The following is a 17,462-nucleotide window of genomic DNA, read 5'->3' as shown; positions in this document are numbered from 1 at the left end:
TCTTGCTGCCCAATTGGTTATCTAAATTCCCAGTGCTTAGTTGTTTACTGAACTGTGAAATCCATTCTGTAGATGGATTCTAGTCAGTACACAAAGCAACAAATATTATCCTACCACCCTTTACATGATCTGTTGTTGTCTGTTCATATATGTTCTTTTTACTCATTTCTTTTGTGGATTCAGACAGAGCATGAACTTTGAGTACAGCAAAAGAATTTCTATTTCAATCATACGTCTGAGTATGGTTTATAGCTGATAAATTTTTATGATTTTCCTCAATAGCTTTGGTTTAAAATTTTTATTTTATTAAATCAAAGTTAAATTAGAGTTTGATTTTTCCCGTCCATATAAGTTTCTAAAGCATTTGCATTTAAAAGCCTGAAGTTGACAAGAATATTCTTCAGCAACCTTGTAGCAAGGACAAAATATTGATTATCTTCATGAACCTAAGTAGTAGAAAAGCATTTTCTCTGATATTTTTAGTATACACAATAAAGTACTTTTAAGTTAGCCTTTTCATATTATTTTCTTTTTTTTATTCTTTTATGTTGCACTGTGCTGTGGCTGAAGAAAAATTTATGTATGTTTGTGAAATAGGCTATACTGATAAGAAATATTAAGACAATGAGCTTGTTCAGTTTTTTCTGATTCATAGTATGTATGTTTTCCCTTTTTTATTCAGTAAGTACCCATATATTTAAAGTTAGATCAAAAGACCTGTTGGATTCTACTAGCACTTATGTATTTTACTGATTTATCCAGCTGGGCCTTAGCACTCCACATATTGTGAATGAGAGAATAGACTAATGAAGTCTCATCGCTGAGAAGACTGGGAAGATTTTCCTGGTATTTACCCAAAGTTTCTTGTTTTTCTGATAAAATTCAATTTCTCTTTTTTATATTCCATGGGCTAGCCAGTTTAAAAAAAACCCAACAAACAAACCCCCCCCCCCAAATAAAAAAAAAAAACCAACAAAAAACCAAAGCCTTATTCTCATCTTGGTAGTTTTCCAACTCATTCTGGTGAAGTGTCCCACTAGTTTAATTATCAAATGGATAATTAACAAATGGGTGGAATCCCTGAAGAATGAAACTTATTTCAGCTTTTCAGATCTTTTCTTACACTTTCTGATCATTTACAGGTAAATGAAATTGCATTTATAAACACCTTAGAAGCTCAGAACAAACGTCATGATGTATTGAATAAACTAAAAGAATATGAACAACGCTTAAATGAATTACAAGAAGAGCGTCAACGAAGACAAGAGGAAAAACAAGCACGAGATGAAGCAGTTCAGGTATAATATCTGTAGTTGCAGGGGAACAATGAAATATGTATTTGTTTTTTAATTTTGGCTATGCAGTCTTTGTTGCTTTATATCTTACCTCCTTTGTTCAACTTCAGAAAAGTATCTTTTAATATGTTTCTCCTTTGTGATGTTTCAGCAGTAAGAAGGAGAAAGGTAAGTCTTAAAAGCCTCTATAGCACAGGTCTTACAGATGTTGGGTAGATGATTCATGCCTGTCTTAAGCTTTTTTAAAAAAAACATTTGTTACTCCATTGTAAGAAAATGTTTATGTTTTCTTAACACTTAAAACTTTGAGTGAGGAAACAGAAAAATACTCCTTATCATATGCCCACTGTCATAATTACAATAGTTTTTACAGGATCAGTGAAAACCACAATGCAAATGTGTTTGTGTTCCTGGAATCCTGGTGTGGAGTGGTGTGTTGGTGTTTTTTGTTGTTTTGTTTCTTTGTTTGTTTAATATAGCATTCCAATACAGAGTTTTCCCAGCCTCATGCATCCACTTTTTTGGCACTGTTCTCTATGTTAGAATCTAAAACATAAGTTTTCTTCTTACGTAAACTCTTCCTCCCTCTCTATATGTACCTCAGATCACCTCAACTGTAGATCACCTGTGAATCCAGCTTCTGCCAGAGCTTAGTACTTAGGATTAGCAGCTGATTCTATCTCCTTGTTGAATAGTGGGGCATGTTACTGACTTCAGTGGCTCAGAAGCCATTTTTGAGACAGAAGTTACTCCAAAAGTGCTAGATAAAACTCTTTTTGAGAGAATGTATTATTAAAAGTTTCTGGATTTCCTAGGATTGATTGTATCATCAGTGAAAAGTAGCCTTCCGGATTGTTTATGAAAAACCTGATCTCGGTGATCCTGCTTTTGTAGTTACTCATACTCCCTTATTCTAGAATGCAGCTTTCCTGGAGTTTCTTTCTGGGATTTGGGGTGTTTTTAACTCTTTCTTGTCTCTGCCATTTTTTTAGTCCTTTCCTGTGTTGTGTAGGCATTAGGCTGTTCTTAGGCTGGTAGTTGAACTAAAACAAACACTGCAGACAAGTTTTCAGTAATAAATCCCACTTATGACCACACTGTTCTCTCCGTATCCTTTCTGCCAGACCAAGTATCAAGCTGATGCTTCCTGTTACGCTTTCTCCATGCACAAGTTGCTTAACAGTTGAGCAAAGCCCTATATTTTGAGGTATGCTGTAGCTTCCCCTGCTGTCCTGTATAAAACAATGTGTATTCCCCTCACGGCGGAGCTTTTCCTGCACTGTTGTGGTGCTGGACCCACTCCCAGTATAATAACTTTTTATACTAACTACAAACAAATAATTCCACTTCAGTGAACTGAAATGAATCATGAGAGTTCCGGCCTATAAGTATGAATATAATTTTATGCAAATCTCCTCAAACACTGGAAGAATACATTTCTAAACATAGCTACTTTATGTTTACTGTAACAGTGATGGACTTCAGCTATACATGGAATTGCATCATTTAAAATCACAAGGATTCTAAAAATGGTACAAGATTTCAGTATCTGTGCAAACTGGGCTGTTTATCTATCTGGACAATGTCTTTGTCAACCTCAGGTATTTCTCAGATCCATTCAGTAAAATCTATTGCTTCTTCCTGACACCAACTTCTGCAGAATCACCTTTAAACCCTTCCTTCCATCAAGCTTATTTTAACTTTTTAATTACAGGATCTACTGAAGATTTTATTTTTTGTAGCTTTTAATTGCTTTTCTGTTTAGTAGCACTGGTACCTAATTAAAAGTGTACAAGCTATACTGGTATATTTTCAAATGGAAACTCAGAGGTCTTTGTAAGGAATGTCCAGCAGAACTAGTATTTGGTTTTGTGATGCACTGGGTGTGTTCTGTAAAACAGTTTGTATTCTTATTGATTTAATAGTACAGTTGTATTAAAGTATTCCATATCTTGTCTTATTTCTTTTATTAAGAAGGAAATTACTGTATTAGTGCAATGCTGTTGCTGAAACTTTATGCAGGGAAAAAATATGGTTACTGTGAAAGCCACAGTTTTGATTATCCATTACCAAGCTATATTGCCTGTGGAGATGAAGACAGTGCAGTTAACATCATATTCATTAATATAAAATGCTGTGCATGAAATAAAAAAAGTTCACTTATTTTTGTAGGTCTTCATTTCTTGAATAAAGTATAAGATTAATGTTTTCTGCTTTTAATGTGTCTAAATTTTTGTAAAGCTGATATTTAAGAGCACAGGGCCCTCATCTAACCATGTAAAAACGTTCACCATTCCAGCAAGTTTTGGCACATGCTAATGAAATCTCATACTGTTTCCTGAAAGGAAGATAATTTATTTGCTAGTATAGTGATGTGTGTTCACAGTGCTGGAGTTTGTGGCAAGGAGTATATTTTAAAAGTGTATTTAAATATCTATTTTTCATTTATTCTGTCATACAAAACAGACTAATTTTTTAGTAAGATAAGGATTTGAAGAACACATTAAAAATCCAGTTCTCCCCACACTTTCAGCTAAACCAAATAATCACATTTCCTCTTCATAAAACTCGCCAACTTAATGTCTATTCATAAATGTCTTATTTAAATATGAGGTTTCAGACGTGCTTTATTTTTGTTTGTTGCTGATAGTAGCATAGCCATTCTGTCAGAAAGGTTTACAATACCATGTATAGTTTCTTAATTAGTCACAAAAAACTAAAAAATGTGTAGTGAGAGAAATCACATATTCAGTGACAGCACAAAAATTGTCAAAATCTGTTTTGTTTTATAACATCATTCAAATAGTTTCAGAATCATAATTTAAATATTAATATTCCATGGGAGCATATGTTATTTCAGCATTACCTGTATCCTGTAGGATGTTTAAAATGTTTTCAAATACTGTCATTAATGAACTAGTTTTATAAGCTTTTATAGTGGATAGACTTTTTCAGGATGACCAAAGCATATGGCCAATTAATGTGTGTCGTGGTTTAACCCCAGCCAGCAACTAAGCACCACACAGCTGCTTGCTTAGTCCCCCCACCCCCCCAGCAGGATGGCGGGGAACAGAATTGCAAGGGTAAAAGTGAGAAAACTCATGGGTTGAGATAAGAACACTTTAATAGTTGAAATATAATAATAATAATCATAATCATAATTGTAGTAATGAAAAGGAAAATAACAACAAAAAAAAGGAGTGAGGGAAGTAAAACCCAACAAAGACAAGTGATGCAAATGAAAAACAAGTGCTCACCACCAACTGACTGATGCCCGGCCAGTCCCTGAGCAGCGGTAGTCCCCCCCGCAACCTCCTCCTTAGCTTTATATGCCGAGCATGATGTCATATGGTCTGGAATATCCCTTTTGGTCAGTTGGGGTCAGCTGTCCCAGCTGTGTCCCCTCCCGATTTCTTGTGCCCCCCCCCAGCCTACTCACTGGTGGGATGGGATGAGAAGCAGAAGAGGCCTTGACTCTGTAAGCACTGCTCACCAGTAACGAAAACATCCCTGAATTATCAATGCTGTTTCCAGCACAATTCCAAAACATAGCCCTCTACTAGCTACTATGAAGAAAATCAGCTCTATCCCAGCGCAAACCAGCACAATGTGCAGTTTAGTTCATCCAACTGTGCTTTCAGTGTATGTTCAAGCTCATATTTGCCTATTATTCCTTTATCTAGTAAAAACACAGTTCTTACTCTGTCATGAAAGTAAGATAAAATTCTATAAGCAGATGTTAAAATACAGTGTCTGTTAATTCCTTTTTTGTTTTTCCCTAAAATAAAAGTTAAAATTTACTTTTCTATGACTAGGAGCGCAAAAGAGCCCTAGAAGCAGAACGGCAAGCCCGAGTTGAGGAGCTGCTGATGAAGAGGAAAGAACAAGAAGCGCGGATTGAACAGCAGAGGCAAGAGAAAGAAAAAGCACGAGAAGATGCAGCACGGGAGAGGGCCAGGTAACTTTGCAATAATTTCGTTGGGTCCCTGCCCTTCACCGTTACTGGTTCCAGCAAACTGTAGCTTCTCTATAAGAACAGTATGTTCTTAGCTCTTCAGGCTTAGTATTTTAAAAAGTATCATTAATAAATATTCTTGATAAATGGTTTGAAAGAAGAAATCAGGTGAGTAATCGTAAATGCTGTAATAGATTTTTGTATTCCTTAGATACATGCACAATATAATATGCAAGACTGTATTTTATTATATTCATCTTAGCTTTATTGCTAACAAGACCTTTTAATAATTTGCCTTTTTCATATTTTAGCTTAGTTTCAAAGGAGGCAAGATTAATGACCCTGTGTTCCCCATTTCCTCCACTCTCCAGTAACTTGGACTTCCTGGCATCAGTTTGAGTTCACCTTTTTGTAGACACTAGAGATTACATTTGTGAAGCACAAAGCTGGGAAATCAGGCTTCATTAGTTCTACTGCCTACGAATTGCTTGGTTTATGTTTTTGCCCATAATCAAAAGTTCATAAAAGGGTTTTCATATAGGCTCTTCTCTCTCTTTTGAGCCAAACATGAGGTGCAGGGAGAATGAACATTGGGTGGCATTGCAGTGTGTGAGAGGGGTTTACTTTCAAGTCTGATTCAGGAAGACTGCTTTCTGCTTATTGTTTAATTTGCCAAATTCTATTTGTATTCACGTCCTATTATTCCCTCTTTCCCTACAGTTCCACTGCCACAAGCATTCCATAAAACCTAGACAGAAGTTACATTTTTCTTATGACAAGAAGTGCTCACCAATGGTTCTTTAAACATTTCTATTGTCACAGCTTGTTTTCTTCAGAGTTGTCATGAAGAGTTTTTTTTTCTCTCCAAGTAAAATATTCAGAAATGTATTGATCACCTTCTTTCATCTTCCAAAGTCATGAGTAATTCTACCTTGACATCATAAAGAGATTCAACTTTCAATTAGATGTTTAATGAATGAATTGTGGATAGGATCTATGGCCTTACCCAGGACTTCATGGACTTTTCCTCAATATATTGATCCAAAGTCACAATGAGATAGAGTGAGTTGGAAGGGATCCTTCAGTATCTTCTTCTCATTCGTAGACACTTGAGGAAGATTAGGACTAACGGGGAGAATTTTGGTTGTGACATTTTGGGTAGATAGACACTGTATGTGTAAGGCTTCTACATCTTTCTGAAATTTGAGGAAACCCTCACAGTAAGCAAATGTGTGATAATTGTCCCATTGACATCTTTGCCTTCTGAGGTCTTGTACGGTTAGAACTTGTCTAAAGGCTCAAGGCATATAACTTTTTGCTCTGTTTAATCAATTTTAAATCTGCCACTTTCCTTTGTTGCACCCCATTTATTTCATTATGACGTGAAGAACAACAGTTTTCGTTTGTCTTCTGTTAGTACTGTGTTTCAGCAAATTGCCTCTGTGTTTGCTACTATAGCACTCAGTTTTCAAATGCTTTGTACTTGATATTACAGTACTGTGCTTGCATTTGTTTGCCAGATGCTGATTATGAGAGAGAGATTTTTTTCCTTTTTCTTTTTTTTTTTTTTTTTTTAAATAATTTTGGGAAAGAGTAGGAAAGAATGTATGTGTGGTGTGCTACAGTCTGGTGATTCTGTTATGTCAGAATGGCCTCCGAGTCATTGCATCTCCTTAATAACAGTTCTGAGGTTTCTCTAACATAGTAGAGTTAGAGGAGGATTCAAAGTGTCCTGGTTTAGAAGCTAAGGGAGAGATGAGCTTGACAGGAAGCTGGCTGTACTGTCCCTTCCATCTTGGACTTCGGCATGTTTTGGTGGAACCTCAGGGTATCATTTGGTGTTTTGTTTTGTTGTTTTTTTTTCCTGCTGCTAGGATTTGCCTCTTATCCTGAAGATTTAATACTTGCTGGAATGAGTAATTTTTGGAATATCTGCTTAAAGTTTCTTCAGTATAAGCTTTACCATGTGCATCTGGTGGTGATTAAAGCATCTGTATGAAAGGAATAGTGTACTTAAAACTGACTTTAAAAGCTCCTCTGCCCTTTATGGTACATTAACTTGATTCCAGTAAGGTTTTAAATGTAATTTCAGAGTATTTTATATTCCAGAGAGTTGAAATCCATAATATGGAAAATTTTGTTCTTGTCAATAGAAATCGTAAAACTGTATAATGTAACCTAATCATGTAAAAAGCATGCTTTTCAGAAGGGCTTGTACAGAAATAATGTTGATGCACTATAAATTGAAACTTCAGAATTTTGTTTCAAATATTATTAATCCAAAGTATGCAATGATATTAATTTGTCATAGTTTGTAGGATTAAACAAATGCTTAAAAACACATATTGAAAGAAAGTGCTAAAATAAGCTTTGGGTTTGGGTTATGTGTTAGCTGTGATTTGTTTCAGCTCATGGTGTGAGTCAGGAGCTCTTTAAAACAAAGACTGTAGTTCAGTCTTTCTTTATATACCTCAAGGGAGATAGCACATAAACTACCTAATGCTTCTCATCCATCATCTCTTCCTCACCCCCCTTCCACGCCCATGGTGATTGGAAGAGTTCACTTATACTTTCTGAAAGAACAATTGTGTGTAGTGTTTATCGTTAGACTTGCTTCCTCCCCCGTGTTCTTTCCTATCTGCTTTTATATTTTCTGTGGCTTTTTGTTTTAAAATGTTACTTTATCTGAGCCTGCTACTTTTACTGAAGTGACCTTGTTTTTAAAACGAGTTTTCTGTTTAAAAAACCCAAACAAACGGAAATCCACACAAAACAAAAACCACCACAGTTTGAATAATATTTTTTATGTTAGCCTTTCTAGTTTTGTCATTCAAACTACTTTAATTTTAGAATGCCTTTTTAAAAGATGGCTAATGGTTTTGAATGACTTCTTCATTGCTCAGTTTTACTCAAAGCTTTCGTTACTTCTTTTGGCCTTTCACAGCTGCCAGACTTCTAGAAGTGTTTCTCTCCCATCCCAGTTCTTTTTGTACTAACAGCATGAGTAGGTGACTTTCTTCTTTTTTAGGCTTTAATAGCTCCTTTGGCTTACTGGTCATTAGTGAGTTGTTCTTGATGAAACTGTTACCCGCAGGTTTCTGCTTAACAGTTACTGTAACAGATCAAGTTGCACTTATTGTTCTTTCCTCAGGCAGGGAAAAAAAAAAAAAAAATCTTAATACCGTGATGCTTAGGGGATTCACAGGCTCTTACTGACATCCATATGCATGACAGCTGTGCTTTGGCATTTTGCTGGGGAGGAGAAGGAACGTTGCTAAAAGTGAAGAGGACAACTGAAGTTTGAGGCATGATTCAGTTTTTGTAAGAGGCATGTAGGGCAGACAGGTTCAGTGAGCAAAATAAGTCCCGACTGCAGTTATCTACAGAAAGTGACAGTAAGATAAATACCTAATCTTTTGCTAACCATTGGTATCTTGAACATTTTAGAATTGCAGTATTCTAGAGCATCAATTTATCACTCATGACTGTATCATTTGGTGTTGGTCAGAGTTTTATCTATAGGTTTATATATTCAAACTTCCACTAATCATCATTTTTATAAAAGGCACTGCCCTCATTGCTGTATGGTTTTTCTTCGATCTGCCATTGTACTTCTCCCCTTTGGTTCACTGACTATAGCCATTGGCTGAAGAATGCTAATGGTGGCAGGGTATCACATTCATCACTATTTTATAGCATCTTGTTGACTATCGTTGCTCTGGTTTGGACTGAGGTTTAATCCAGGCTCTGCTACAAAGGTTCAAGTGTCTGCCTTTATTAAATTATTGAAATTAAAGCATCTGTATTCTCTGTTAACTAAGTTGCTTTTTGTTGTCTGTCTTTTCTACTGAGCCATCTTCAGCTTTGTTTTTTGGGGTGCTTGTTCTCCATTTCAGACATAAATTAGTCAATATTATGCATGCTTTACATTATAACAAGTTTTCCCTGTGTTTATTATGTTTTGGTTAGAGATCGAGAAGAGAGGTTGGCAGCTCTTACTGCAGCTCAACAAGAAGCCATGGAAGAACTACAGAAGAAAATTCAACTGAAGGTATAAACTTCAGTTACTTTAGTTACAAAATACATCAACAGTATAGAATTTCTGCAAAATTATTTTCTGTATGTATGTTTTATTTGGTGAAGATGTTACAGTGCACTGTGCAGTGTCGTGAATTACATAACTTTACAAGAGATTTTTATTTAGACTTTTGCATTAAGAGAAGGACCTTGCTGTATAACATACACTGTGTAGTTTGGAAAGATCAGGACTGAGCTCTGTGGAATTCATTAATTTCAAAGCTTTGAACATGAGAACAAGTAAAGCTGTACTTCCCAAGAGAAGTCAAACTAATTTTGAATTAAGTTGTGAAGAAAATCAATATATAAAAACTTACACTGTTTAGTAAACACATTTCACCAAACAGTCCCACAATTTGCTATCTAAAGGTATTGAAATTGATGCCATCAAGTGTGGCATGCTACTTCCTTTTGTTTCATGAGGGACTCCAGTTATTTCATAAAATAGGCATAAGGATTGAGCCCCTTGTAGTTCACCTGTTCAGCTGAATTGACTGTCCAGTGGAGAGCCAAGGTATCAGAAGTTTTGAAGAGATATCCACTATTTTTCAAGACATTTAAAGACTTCTAAAATGATAAATTACATTTTTAAGGTTCTGAGGTAGAACTATGTATTAAAGTTTCAATTAATGATAAATTATGCAAATTTTTATTCTAGGATGGTTTATGTATATGTACAAATAATTTTTCGTTTCAGTAGAATTCTTTGCTCTGATCCCAGTCTGAAGCACCATAGCTACATTTACTTGTACTGTAAAATGCAGTTTTGTTATTAAATACAGGTTCATACCCCAGCCTCTGATTTTAAGTAATAGTTGAGAGTTTGTTCCATTCTCATGAGGGTTAGGTATGAAAACCCTCTGAAAGAATCCAGTGAACTGTGCCTGCTACTGCAGATAAATAACAAGTAATTTATTTTACTTTAATTTGTACTTTATGATTTCATATCTGTTAGAGAAGATCAAAACCAGAACTGAGATGTTAAATGTAACAAGAAGATTTACAGAAGGATTTGCAACAGATTATTAATTGATAATCACCTATAAACCAAAAATGTTGCTGATTGTTTGTTTTTTTTTTTCATCGTAGCATAATTTTATAGTGTCTATGATGTGTGGTGACTTTTAATGCCTTTCAGAAATAAAAAATTGTTTCAATTTAACAGAATTTCATCCTAACTGTACAATATTTGGTATTTTCCAATATTTCTTTGCTGTCACTTTGATTATTTTCCATTCAGCACGATGAAAGTATTAGAAGGCACATGGAACAAATTGAACAAAGAAAAGAGAAAGCAGCTGAATTAAGTAGTGGAAGACATGCTAATACTGATTATGCACCAAAACTTACACCATACGAACGAAAAAAACAGTGCTCATTATGCAATGTAATGGTAAGTTGGATAGAGGGAATACTGTCAGAATTGCAAGGCCAACCTAAGCCTCAAAGCTACAAATTATGCTTCTTTCACAGGGGAGAGTACTGCACATCTACTGTGCCCCTGCTCTACTCTTGTAAAGTACACCTTATTTTGGATTCTTCTGTCTATAAATCAGGTGGTTGAGAGAAGATTTGATAGAACTGTACAGTCATAGGTAGAATAGAGAGTGTGGACAGTACTCAGTTATTAGCTGTCTCTTCTAAGAAAAGCAAGAATTCGGGAGGGAGCATCAAATGAAGGTATTTAAAAGCTAGATTTAAAGCAAAGTAAAGAATGTGGTTCTTAATACAGCAGGTAGCTGAGCTGTGAACACTTAGTTATCAAATTCTGTAGATATTTGAATTTAATGTGAGTTCATGGAATGATTGGACAAATTGCATTGGATTGAAATTCACTGAAGGTTATTACGTACAGAGAAACCACATCAAGCTCGAGAAGTTCTTGAACTGAGTTTGGTTGGAGGCTTAAAAGTGTTGAATGGGAGAATCGGCATTCGCTTTGTCTCTTCTTTTACTTTTCCTTAGGTATCTTATTTTTGGTCACTGTTGGAAGCCAAGCGCTTTGCTAGGCAGACCTCCGATCTCAACAGGGTATCTCTTCTTGTGTCCGCTGTTCCACATGTCTGAGGAATGGTGGAGAAGAGGTAGCCATACAGTCACTGAGTAGGAAGCAGGGAGATCTGTTCTTGCTGATAACTGGTTTTACTGATTTGCAAAGACTGTGCATTATTGAATAAAGCCTTATCTCCTGCTAAGCATTATTTCTCTTTGATTGCTGAATTAAACAAGATTGCACGGGATCACTTCGAGCAGTGCTGGAACAGAAACTCAGGTTCAGCAGACTGCAGTCTTGTATATTCACTGATCATGAATTTCAGAATGAAAGTCCAATATATGAAGTTAAATGAAAATGAGATGAGAAGCCAAGATTATTTTTTTTAAATCTCTTACTGTACTGCTGGCTAGCAAATCATTGTGTAATTTACTCTTAAGTCCTGCATGAAAGATGTTAATGTAAATTAGGTTGAGGAATAAAGTACTGTGCTTAAAATTCTGAACATACTCCTGACAAATTGGCATATATTATATTTAAAATACTGTTATTTATAGATTATGGAATTATCGAGGAAAAAAATGACTGTTAAGTCATTGTCATTACAGATTTCGTCAGAAGTATACCTTTTTAGCCACATTAAAGGGAAGAAACACCAACAAGCTGTGAGAGAAAACAGTAGTATACAAGGACGAGAGCTTTCAGATGAAGAAGTGGTAAGTTTTGTAATATTTTTTCCTGTATTACTTCCAGTTTTAACTGCCATCCAGCTGAGTAGCCTAAGAAAGTCTTGAAAATTCTTGTAAAGGAATTGAACAAGAATATTTGTGTTAGCATGGGAATAATAGTGCCTTTTTGAACATAGACTACCAATGAAGAGGAACAAAAGAAACAGTGGGTTCAACTAGTTCAGGCAATTGCCATTTGAAATAGATTGTGTATAAAATATGACTAATTGCTTTTCTATTAATCCAAAGGTGTTTTTCATTTCACTGTATTCATCTTTTCATTATAAAAATCTGATGTGTTGCAGGTGTCTGCATTTTGCCTTACCTTTTTTTTGTTCCTTTCTGTTGCTTAAAATATCTTACTCCTTTTTTAGGTTATCAGATGTGCTATCCTATGCATCAAGGTCAATAATACTGAAAACTGTAGTGCTACATTACTTTAAAATGTAAGATTGGAAACGCTTTACAAGTATTAGCATTGCTAGAAAGAACAATAATTAGTTTTTCGGTAGCTTCTTTAGAAGAATTGGCATTTACGGTGTTTTTTTAGGAAGCATTGAGGACATTTCATACTAAATCAAGAAACTATGCTGTTTTGAAGAAAAGACTTCTGAATCGTTGTCTGATTTAATTTCTCATTGCTGGTGCCTGAATTGAACTACAGTATTAAGGCCTCTTCTATGAGACAAATTATAACAGTCAGACTTTGAGTTCTGTCTTATCCAAAAAATCTGTGAATGCCCATGTATTATACCTGTCAGATGTTACAAAGAAATACTGTACAAGCCAATTCTCCAGAGTTGATTCAGATTTAACTTCATTGTGTTCGGAAATGTGTTTCCAGCCAAGCTGATTCAAATGACACTGCTCAGCACTTCTAATTTTCGGCTGTCTCCTTTCCTTCACAGTTCTTGTTACTATTTTTATTTGTTGAAATCTTCTCTTTGTTTACAGCTTCTTATATCCAGTAGTAACACGTTTTCTCTTCCTTTTTTTAAAAAGCTTTGGAGAGTTAAGTCTCTGAGGTATTGAAATCCACAGGGGTGGTTATCACTGGAAAAACAGAAAAAGAAAATTGGAGAGATACGGTAGTCTGGAGGAATAAATTTTTGCTGAGTTGCAGTATGCCTACCCCTTCCTAACTGTAATGAAAGTACATAAACTATCCTTTCAGTTTTTTTTTTTTTTCCTCTTTTACAGTGGTTAGTGGGAGTTGTGTGGTTTTGGATTTGATTTTAGATGCCAGGTTTACCGAATTGGATATATGGGATAAAGGCTTCATACTGCATCCATTTTCCTGGAAATACAAGCTGTGAGATTTCCCAGAATCTTTCATGTTGCTACATGTACCAAAGTGGGGGCAATCTATAATATTGAAATTTTCTTGTATCTGTCTAGCCTTTGCTTCTACCTGTCTAGCCACTGATAATTGAACTGTGGTTGTTTCTGGGCACCTGTCTCAGATGAATATGGAGGAAAACAGTGAACTAGATTTTTTTTCTGACTGGGTGTTATACACTATTCACAGCATCTAATTTGATAGCTTTAACAATTCCAGCTTCCAGAAAAAGGGATCACATTATAACAGCTGCATTTGTGCCCATTTGATGAAAAAGAAGTTCCACTAGAGGGCACAGATATCTTGATTTTTGTGGTGTCCAACATCATATGCTTAAATCCAGTGTTTTTCAGCAAAACATTTTGATGTGAACTTAAGACCAAGATTAAGGTTAAATGTATGGGATCTCTTGAATGCATACCTGGTGCAGGAGCAAAAGGAGAGAACAGTTTTAACTGGATGAACAGCTTGATGATTACAATAGCAGATTTAAATATCCTTAATCAAGATGGTGCACAGTATTTGGCATACTGGCAACATATGGATGCTTCCATTGTTAGATATTTAATATATTATTTATAACTATATTTTAATTAGTCCGAGTATACAATTCTGAACTGCACTATTGTAATCTGAAATTTCCTTCACCTGAGGCCCTCTCTGTTTGGTATGGGGTTTTTTCCGAAGAGCAGTAATAAGATATACATGCTAGAGATAGGTCACTGTAAAGTAGAAAAGCAATTCTGTTTATCAGAGAAGTCTGCTTTGTGTACCTCTTTATTCAGCATGCATAGTTAATGCCAAACTTTGCGTCCCCTACACCTAAAGCATTCAGTAACTTGAATTAAGTTTTGAAATACTTGAGAAGAAGTTCCTGAAGTATTATATAGAAGTAAAACCATATTCAAGGGAAGCATTATAACAATCATAGTTACTTAATTCATCACTGTTTTCAATTTTTTAGTCAGTGAAGGTATCTGTAGTGAGAACACACTTGTACTACTTAAAGTTATTACTTGTCATCTGTGATGTCTTTAGATTATATACATCTTGTCTGTGACCCTTCTTCTTTGACATAAAAGATTTTATTTATATCACCTTTGACCTAATAAAATTTCACCTTTAACCTTATGCACTTGACACCTCAAATAACTTACTCTTGATCTTTGACTCATTTTGTGTTGAGCCTGTTAAGTATAATAGGTAGCTGCCTAGAAAGAAAGCTTTTTTTTAATTGTAATCCACCCATAGAATTTCTTTATTACTTGAGAAATCACAGAAGGACTTGAAATATGTTTATTTTGACTGTATTGGTATCACAGAAGGTAAGATTTAAGTTATCGCCTTAAGACTTTGGAAACTGATTTAAGTAAGTGATTATATAATATGTTTTCATACAGTAAGGATTTTTGTTGGTTGATTTGACTGTAAGCAAAAAGGTAAAAGCTGTACTGAATGATCATTGGCACTAATTTCTCTGGGCCGGGTGGATGCTAGTAGTTGATCTTGCCAGGTATAAAAAGAAACTATTATATTCTAGGTTTTTTGCCTTTGCTATAGAATCTATAGGTTTTGTATTTTACAAACATTTTCAGAGATAAAAGTAGATTTCATGTTGGAGCAGTTTTCCATTGTTGTGGAATTAAGCATATATTGTGCTTAATTCCAGCATATATTGTGCAAGAGCTGACAGCTAGTATTAGATCATCAATAAGATTAATTCACTTGTAGATGCGATATATTTGGTGAAACTCACAAAGAAAATAGTTTTGTTATGAATGAAGATACTAAAAATGAAAAAGCATGAAGTTATTTCTAAGATTGTATGACAGCTTCCTTTCATCTCAGCTTTTTGGGTTTTCTTCATTTGGGTGTTTATTAGTCTCCAGCTGAAAAGGACGTAGATTTCTCTTAAAGCAAAAATCTATTGATTTTGAAACAGTGGTCAACTTTTCTTTTGTCCGGTCTCTTATAAATACATTCATTCATGTAGATGGCAAAACTCTTTCAGCAGGGTAGGCTTCAGACTAAGTGTCATCTTTCCTTCATTATATTTCTGAAACTTGGAATGCTATCACTGTCGCACATCGTTTCACATCTTTCACAGCACAGTAACAATGTTCTGTCTACATTTTCTCTCTCTGGTGTGTCTTCTTCCATCAAACTTACAGCTTTACCTTCTTTTTACATTGCTATTTTGATGCTATTGATTTCCTGTCCCCTCTTTTAATATTCATATTACTTTCAGTTCAGCAAAAGATGTAAACAGTATATGCAGTTTGGTTTCATTGACTTAACTGGACTCAGTTAGTATGTTTGAAGGTAAGACTAACTGTTTTGCTGAATCAAAACCTGTGTGACACAAAGGGCTTTTGACATAAAGGCCATCACTGAAAAGGGGCCTGCTGAAAGCCATAGGACAGCACACGGTGATTTCATTAGACTGAGGAGTTTCTGCAAGGACCTTGTAGGCATTTGCTCCCACCTGTAGCTCCTAGATTATTTATTCATTTTTATGCCCCTCTGCTTTCCCTTTTTTCTTTGCCTTTCTTGTCTGTCCTAGTTTGCTTTGAGAAATACACGTAACGTCAGTAATCCTTACAGCTTGTTTCCTTTGAACCATTGTCCTATCTCTTGTCTGTATCTCCTGTCATTTAAATACCATGGTTTAAAGGCACTTTTAGAGTATAAATCATGTAATTCTATGCAGTCTATGAATGTTTCTAATAAGTGAAAAGTACTTCTAAAAAACATATGAAATAGATAATTTGGCAGGGGTTTGGTTAATTTCTCTAAGGTGCATGCTAGAATTTTATGTATTCCAAAGCAGGATGGAGGAATATTAATGAACCTTTGTTTGCATATGTGAAAAATGTGCATTTTTTATCAGGGAAGAAAACTGACTCTGTTGTCATGATATAAATGAAACAAAGAACTTCTTAGAGGTATATTTAGATCAAATGAAAATATAATCCCATGATGGAGAAAAGAGATTGTTGTTGCCTGAAGATTGACAGCATTAAAATGTGAGGATTTATAGAAAGACATGGTTGGTTGAGCCCACCCACATTCCTTTTTAAAAAACCCAGGCAGTTGGTGACTAAAGCTTACTCTGTAGTGTGGGTTGTCAGGTTGGCTGGGGTTGCAGTGCAAGCCTTTTCTGGCATAGGTCTGTCTAGATTGTAGCAGGGTCTGATTTACAATGTGCATAACTGTGCTGGCAAGTTCCCCTGGTACAGACACTACTCCACTGGCAGGATTGTGCTTTTGCCAGGATGTGGTGAGAGGCTGCCTGAGAAAGCAGAGTTGTGCTGGTACAAGTTCTGTTCCAGCCATGTAAGGTTTATAGCTAGCACAACACACAAGCAAAGTTGATGTTCGTATGAGTTTGAATTTCTAAAAGCTTTTTAGGGGTGAGAGGTTGTTTTTCTTTAAGAAATCGAGCTGTTTTCTCAAAGTTATGTGTTGCTTCCATTATTTCTTTCAGAGGAAATTACTGAGGGAAATAGATGTGGGAATGTTTTCATGCCTGGCCTTTGCTCTTTTTCTTCTGTATTTACAAGGAGCTTTCTTGTCTAGAGACATGGTGATGCCTGGACTTCGCTAATTATTATTTTTTTAATTCACTGAATTTTAATTTTCATTAAGATTAAATTATATATAACTTTGTGCTTGGGATCGCTCCAACCAATGTGCAGGACCTTGCAGTTGGCCTTGTTGAACTTCATGAGGTTTGCACAGGCCCACCTCTCAAGCCTGTCGAGGTCCCTCTGGATGGCATCCCTTCCCTCCTGTGTATCAACTGCACCACACAGCTTGGTGTCATCAGCAAACTTGCTGAGGGTGCGCTCAATCCCACTGTCCATGTCACCGACAAAGATGTTAAACAGCGCCGGTCCCAATACGGATCCCTGAGGAATGCCACTCGTCACTGGTCTCCACTTGGACATCCAGCTGTTGACTGCAACTCTTTGAGTGCGACCATCCAGACAATTCCTTATCCACCAAGTGGTCCATCCGTCCAATCCATGTCTCTCCAATTTAGAGACAAGGACGTTGTGCAGGACGGTGTCAA

General features: G+C 35.8%; 1 protein-coding gene across 8 annotated transcripts in view; it reads left to right on the top strand.

Annotated features, from left to right (window-relative positions):
• SCAPER (S-phase cyclin A associated protein in the ER) overlaps positions 1-17,462 on the top strand; it is a 171,174-nt gene that overhangs the window by 51,138 nt on the left and 102,574 nt on the right. For all 8 annotated transcript variants that reach the window (XM_052807636.1, XM_052807632.1, XM_052807630.1 and 5 more), the window contains 5 exons: positions 1,143-1,298; positions 5,111-5,253; positions 9,220-9,301; positions 10,568-10,720; positions 11,929-12,036. In XM_052807636.1, coding sequence (XP_052663596.1) covers positions 1,143-1,298; positions 5,111-5,253; positions 9,220-9,301; positions 10,568-10,720; positions 11,929-12,036 — 642 coding nt within the window. The remainder of the gene's footprint in view (positions 1-1,142; positions 1,299-5,110; positions 5,254-9,219; positions 9,302-10,567; positions 10,721-11,928; positions 12,037-17,462) is intronic.

This window comes from Harpia harpyja, chromosome 14, assembly GCF_026419915.1.
Source record: "Harpia harpyja isolate bHarHar1 chromosome 14, bHarHar1 primary haplotype, whole genome shotgun sequence".
Lineage (NCBI taxonomy): Eukaryota > Metazoa > Chordata > Aves > Accipitriformes > Accipitridae > Harpia > Harpia harpyja.
This window is presented reverse-complemented; position numbering and strand designations above follow the sequence as displayed.